The sequence below is a fragment of the Elephantulus edwardii genome, unplaced genomic scaffold (genome assembly GCF_000299155.1).
Source record: "Elephantulus edwardii isolate Elephantulus edwardi_28Jun2011 unplaced genomic scaffold, EleEdw1.0 scaffold00137, whole genome shotgun sequence".
NCBI lineage: Eukaryota > Metazoa > Chordata > Mammalia > Macroscelidea > Macroscelididae > Elephantulus > Elephantulus edwardii.
The window spans coordinates 4,566,964-4,573,595 of NW_006399887.1; the positions used below are offsets into that span (position 1 = coordinate 4,566,964).

Here is a 6,632-nt window from a genome sequence, read left to right on the forward strand (position 1 = left end):
TCACTCTGTCGATCCACCTGGTTGAGGGTCTTCCACTTGTTCGTCATCCCTCCAACTTCCCAACCATGACATCCCTCTCCAAGGAATAACTTCTCCTGGCAACATGCCCAAAGTCTGTGAGACGAAGCTTCCTCATCTTTGTCTCCAAGAAACTCTCTTAATTCAGTAATTGGGAAATGTGAGAATGAGTTTATGGAATATTTTTAAGCATGCTTTCCAAAGAACCAAATACAGTAGCAAAGACGACACTCAGACCGGCTTCCCTCAACTGTATCACCCAAGTGAACCTTGCACTATGAGCTAATCTTCAAAGCATTTCCAGCATTTCCACTTCCATTTGTCTTATAAATAAAGAGCACACTTAGTTGGGCTTCCACCAATTGTAACATTCATGCGTCTTTGATACACAAACCTTTGGATCTGAACTAATTCCCCATATTTGCAGTGTAACAAAAATGACTGCTATTCTGCTTTCAAGGGTCAATCTTTGCTCACTGCTACCTCTGAATCGAAATAAAAAATCCAGTTGCCTGAAAAGAAAAATAATAAAGGGTAAAATCACTGATAATAATCATAAAAAACGTAACACGATAAGCTTATTTTTGTATGCCTGCTTATCACATTAGACTATGTACTCTTTAAAAACCATGGATATTTTTTGTTTTAATAAAAATTAAAGCAGCTACTATGCATTCAGAAAGTCTACCATTAGAGACCTCTACAAAGTACTGAAGAAAAACGATGCCAGTCTGGAGACCAAAGTGCTCCTGATACAGGCTATGGTCTTTGGAATCACAGGCTCTGCATCAGAGAGCTGGACAATAAAAAGGGATGATAGAAGGAGAATTGATGCCTTTGAGCTGTGGTGTTGGAGAAGATTATTAAGTATATCATGGATTACTAAGAGGTAAAACCAGGCTGCTCCTTGGAGGCAAGGATTCTGAAGCTCTGTCTCACATACTTTGGACATACTGCAAGGTAGGTTCAGTTCTTGGAGAAGGACATCATGCTTGGGAGGGTGGAAGGACAAACACAGGAGAGGAAGACCCTTAATGAGATGGATTGATTCAGTCACTGGGGTAATGGGGGCAGATGTATCAGAGATAATAAAATTGACACAGGATAGAGTAGGGTTTAGGGCTGTTGTACATAGGGTTGCTATGAGTCACAGGCAACTTGATGGCACAGAACAACAACAACAACTATAAATAGTGGAGCTACTACTTACAAAGCCTTACTGGGGACCAGTCTCTATTCTAAGTAATTTGATGTGAATTACCTTTTCTCAGTCTCTTAACTACCCTAGAAAATAGATACTATCTGTCATTGATTTGGTTGTTTGTTTGTTGAGACACAGACATTAGACATTTTGTTCATGGTCACACAATTCACAGGGAATGGAGATACAATTTGTGGGTTAGACAGTTGGAGTCCAGAATCCTTATTGTAGGAAATTATTTATTGTGTTGCCACCATACACAAAATCATGACCTGGCCATTAAAAAGGTAACGCCCAGACAAATCAAACTGAAGAACAATCTACAAAATAAATGTTGTTGTTGCTGTTGTTAAGTGCCGTTGAGTCATGGGCAACTCACGGTGACCCCATGAACAAAAGACCTGAACACCTGTATAACTTTCCTCGTTTCTCCAGGTTCATAGGGTTTCCAGAGGCAAACTATTTCAGAAGTGGATGCCACTCCTGCTTCCAAAATTGTTTTAATCGAGGAGCTTCACCAAACTCTGTCCACCATGGGTACCCATTATCGCATTTGACACATTAGTGTTACAAAATAAATAGTGCTCCCCAAAACTATCTAAACCATTAAAAACAAAAAACCCCAACATGTCCAAGAACAGTTACAGCCAGGGTAAACTAAAACATGATCAAGTGAGATGTGGTATTTTTGATGGGATCTTGTGGTTAAAACAAGGAAATTCAATAAAAACTAAGGAAATACAATTAAATGCAGATTTTGGTTAATAATAATGCATCGACATGGATTTGTTGTTGTTACGTGGCACTGAGCTGAATTATGACTCACAATGACCCAAGTGCCAAGTAGAACAACTCAGCGGGGTTTCCTAGTTACCAAGTCTTTTCTTCTGCAGAGTCTCTGGCAGGTTAGAACTACCAGTCTTTTTCTGACACTGATAGAAGACGTTAGCTGAGGGAGGCGTAGTGGTGCTGGCAGCCTGTAGAGTGGTGCGGCCGGCCTGTAGAGTGGTGCGGCCGGCCTGTAGAGTGGTGCGGCCGGCCTGTACAGTAGCGTATTCCAAGGCCACACTTATCCTAATAGTTCAAAACTACCAAGGGCTCCAAAGGGGAAAGATGAGCAGTCTCCTATCATTCCAGTTTAGAGCCTCAGAAATCCAATGAGAGGTCCTTATGAGGCCAAACCAGCGCCACAGTCGTGAGTTTGAAAACACTAACCACAGAGAAGACTGGCTCTGGGTATATACCAAAATCCTCGGTAATATTTTCCTACCTTTTCTGAATTCTAAAATTATTCTAAAATTTAAAAAAAAATATGTAAAATAAGTCATGGTTAAGAGTCTGTCTCAAAGCAGTGCTTAACATAATTAACATTCATAAAAGCCACATGGGGATTTTGTTGAAATGCAGATTCAAACTGAGACTCTTAAGTGGTGTGTGAGTTTATACTCCTAATATATTCCCTGGTGTCCCTTCTACTGCCAGTCCATCAAACACAGATCCAAACTGTAAAGTCTGGAATATGTAATAGTGGTTTCAGATGTATTTAGTTACATATGTGGAAGGGGGTTATTTCCAAGCAGCACTATTTATAGAAATCGCAGTCTCTCAGATACCACTTTTGCCAAAATACCTTGAAAGTATGGATTATTCTTAGATACTATTCTAAATAGTTTTCATTTCAACAAAAATAATGTCAGAATTAAGATAAAGGGAGCATTGGTCTCTAATTTACTCCCCTTCTTATTCAAAGAACATGCATGTATATTTGCAACCATGTGTGTATGTGTATTTTAAACCAATCCAGAATTTCTGGAGGTATCTACAGTTAAGATGCATTTACAGACAAAATCAGCATCTTTTAAAAATAGCACTATATTCACTGCAAACATTATCATTATAATAAAGACACTTATTTTTTGGTTGGGGTTTTGTTTGTTTGTTTTTTTAAGGTGAAAGGAAAGACAATTTTATTAAAAGATACATCCCAGAGAGTGAGATGAGTCATTGAGTCATTTCTACAAAAGCAAAGAGGTGAAGAAAGATCAAGATACTTCTTGACAATAGAAATCAGTGATTAAAACATTTGGAAAATAGTGAGCAGACATGTATGTATCTAGAGGTTTAGCTACAGTGATGCTCATTAAAGCATTGTTTATTAAGAGCAAGAGATTGCTAATAACCTACACTTGCGTAACTTCTGTAACTATGCGTTAGTTACAAAAATTGTGGGGCATTCTTGCAATGGACTATAAATACTGTAAATGAAACTCAGCACTCACCATTTTCTTCATGGCAGTAATCAAAGCCGGCCACACTGCACCTTCGAAAGACCATCTTATTCTCTGTGAGTGTTCCCGTCTTATCAGAAAAGAGGTATTGAATCTGACCAAGGTCCTCTGTGATGTTCAGGGCTCGGCACTGAATAGTGGAATCCATTTTCTCATTGTAGAAATCTACATCACTTTGAATAAAATATATTTGGCCAAGTTTGACAATTTCAATAGAAACATAGAGAGAGATGGGAATCAGGACCTAAGAAGAAGAACCAAACAATGAAAGGAAAATTAAGAGGGATTAAAAAAATAAGATGGCAAATTTAATCTAGGTTGGTAAACGGTTAACAATATATGATAAGCTCAATAAATATTACCTGTAACAAAATGATCATTGTCCAAAACATATAGAATCCTGCCAAGAGCGGTGAGATGACATGCCCGTCAGATTCAGGGATATTAAAGAAGGGTACATCCTCATATCTGCTCAACCAGATTCCATGCCCTTTCAAAAAAATGGACAGGGATCAAAATAAGGCTACATATACATTATGTAAATAGTAAAAGAGATTCACTTTAGTCTTGCTTGAACCATTATGTAAATAGGAAACCTTACACATAAAAGAGATTCACTTTAGTCTTGCTTGAACCAATTGTTTGCTTTGAGGAACAAATTAAAATTCCAAAAGTAACAGCTGTCTTGCCACTGATGATCTTTCTATAAATCTCTTTGCAGGTCTGTTTGGTATTATCACAACATATAATTGAAAACAGTCACCAGTAATGTTTTTCAGGCCAAAAGATAAGAGAGATAAACATGTAAGAGGAAAGTATTGGTAAATAAAAGCTCTCTAGGATGCCTTAGTGATAAGGAGTTGAACTTCCAAGCCAAAGGCACGTGGTTTAAATCCCCCAACAGCTCCATAGGAGAAAGAGACAATCTCTCCCAGTGAGATTTACTTCCTTGGAAAACCCACTGGAAGGTTATGCATGAGTCAGTTCTGGCTCAAATGCACACAGCAACAACATGGAAATCAATCATTTATAAAAGTTATTTTAACAATAAATGGCTTGAGGGAAATTGAAATTGAAAGAATTTGTTCAAATTTGTATTTGAATTTTGTAAACTAGTAGGGGGGAAAGGAAATAAATGGGTTTTTTTGTTTGCTTACAGAATTTGTATACATTGTGTCTCATTCTTTTCTTCATTCACTTTGTGTTTCATACAATCATTCTCATGCATTATGTTTTATAAAATTAATCATCATTGGACCTTGGCCATCATTGCCCTTTGTCCAGATCCTTCCCATTTCCTACTCTCCCCCGCCCCCAAATTGTGTAATCCACCCATCCTCAGCCCTCCCTCTCCTCGGATTCCCATATATGTTTCACACTAGTTATCTTTCTTTCTTTTTTTTTTTTACAATTATGCTCTTATACAGTAAACTACTTTTAAATTAATATCCTATTGAAAAAATGTTGGCAAATAATCAGTGTACCTACCCAAAGCACCAGTGAGACACATTATAATCAGAAGTAACACACACCAGAGGACATCCGTATTTGCTCTTCTCTCTAATTTACTGCGCTTATACCGTGGCCCGCTATTGTTCAGCATTGCTTTGGTCTCATGACCTAAGTAGGAAATGCAAAATGTCAGAGGAAGTATACATTTAAGCCAGCCAGCAAATGCCATATGGAAAAGTCTCTCCAGCAGGCAAATTAGTAAAGCATAGTTACAAAATTTATTTTCTCAGTTTATTCTGCTTTTGAGATTGATTTAGAAAACAGAGGCCAATGATTACACTTATCCAGATAAAATTTCCTTTCTGCTCCTTAGACGGCATTCTGAGTACCCAGAAAATGTTAACTTGTAGGAAAGCAGAGAGGAGACAATAAAGACCGACCAGCAGTTTCACCAACCTGCATAAACCACAATGCCCACAACAGCCTCTGTGTTTCTGATGGTGCAACCTCTTAGTAACAAATTTTCTTTGCTGAGACCCACACGTCCTTTGTTGGAATGTTCCCTATAAGAAAGACAACATGAACAGGGACATAAAAATCACAGCTCCTAAGTTTCCTTGACTTGAAAAACATAAGCTGGGCAGCTCATAAGAACGATTGCAAGTTCTATGAAAAATCTGATGCTATTGTTTTCTGTTATTGCTTATTTGTCAGCATGTGGCACTGCAGAAGATTTAAAAAAACAAAACACAACACCCCAATCCTACTATCAAGATAATAATGCTGCTTTTCTAGTTTATATTGTATTTCTAGATAGTTTAATACCAATGAGTTTCATACCAAAGCTGTTTATTCAAGCCCACAGCCATGGAGTCAATTTTGACTCTTAGTAAATCCTGTAGGACAGGATAAAATTGCCCAACAAGGTTCCCAAAGTTGTAATCTTTATGTAAAGTTTCATTTTTCTCCCACAGAGTGGGTAATGGGTTCAAACTCTTGACCTCTGGTTAGCAGCTGAATTCCTGAAGTTCTTTATGTTGTTGTTGTTATTGTTGTTGTTGTTGTATTGCTGTCTGTCATTGAGTTGAAACTGACCTTTAGAGAACTGACCCTCCAATAGATTTTCAGAGGAAATGAACAGCAAGGCAAGAAACTGCCCACCCTTCTCCCAAGGAGCAGCTGATGGATTTGACTGCAGTACAGTTTCTTACCACTGTTGTTGAGTTGGAACTGACCCATAGGTGACCCTCCAATGGGTTCTCACCAATGGAGACTGTCCATCATTCTCCCACAGAAAAACTGGTGAGTTTGAACCACATGCCTGTCAGATTATAGGGCATTTTCTTAAAAATAATCATTTTCAACCCTGATGAAACAATGGAGGATGCTGTTGTGGTTGTTATTATGTGCCACTGTATCAAATATGACTCAAAGCAACCCTAAGAACAACAGATCTGAACCCTGTGCTATCCTGCGCCACCCTCACCATCTCCAACACAGGGGAGCCCATTGCTGTAGTCACTATCCCAATCCGTCTTATTAAGAGCCTTCCTCTGCTTCATTAAGCCTCTACCTTTTCAAGTATGATGTCTCTCTCCCAGGAACAACCCCTCCTAAGAGTATGCCCAAAGTATGCCAAATGAAGCTTTGCCACCACTGATCTAAAGAGCACT

At 38.4% G+C, this 6,632-nt stretch overlaps 1 protein-coding gene across 1 annotated transcript in view; it reads right to left on the bottom strand.

The window, feature by feature from the left end:
* ATP10D (ATPase, class V, type 10D) overlaps window positions 1-6,632 on the bottom strand; it is a 118,392-nt gene that overhangs the window by 88,080 nt on the left and 23,680 nt on the right. Inside the window, 4 exon segments of the mRNA XM_006894180.1 lie at window positions 3,499-3,751; window positions 3,870-3,997; window positions 4,996-5,127; window positions 5,416-5,522. Of these exon segments, the coding sequence (XP_006894242.1) occupies window positions 3,499-3,751; window positions 3,870-3,997; window positions 4,996-5,127; window positions 5,416-5,522 (620 nt within the window).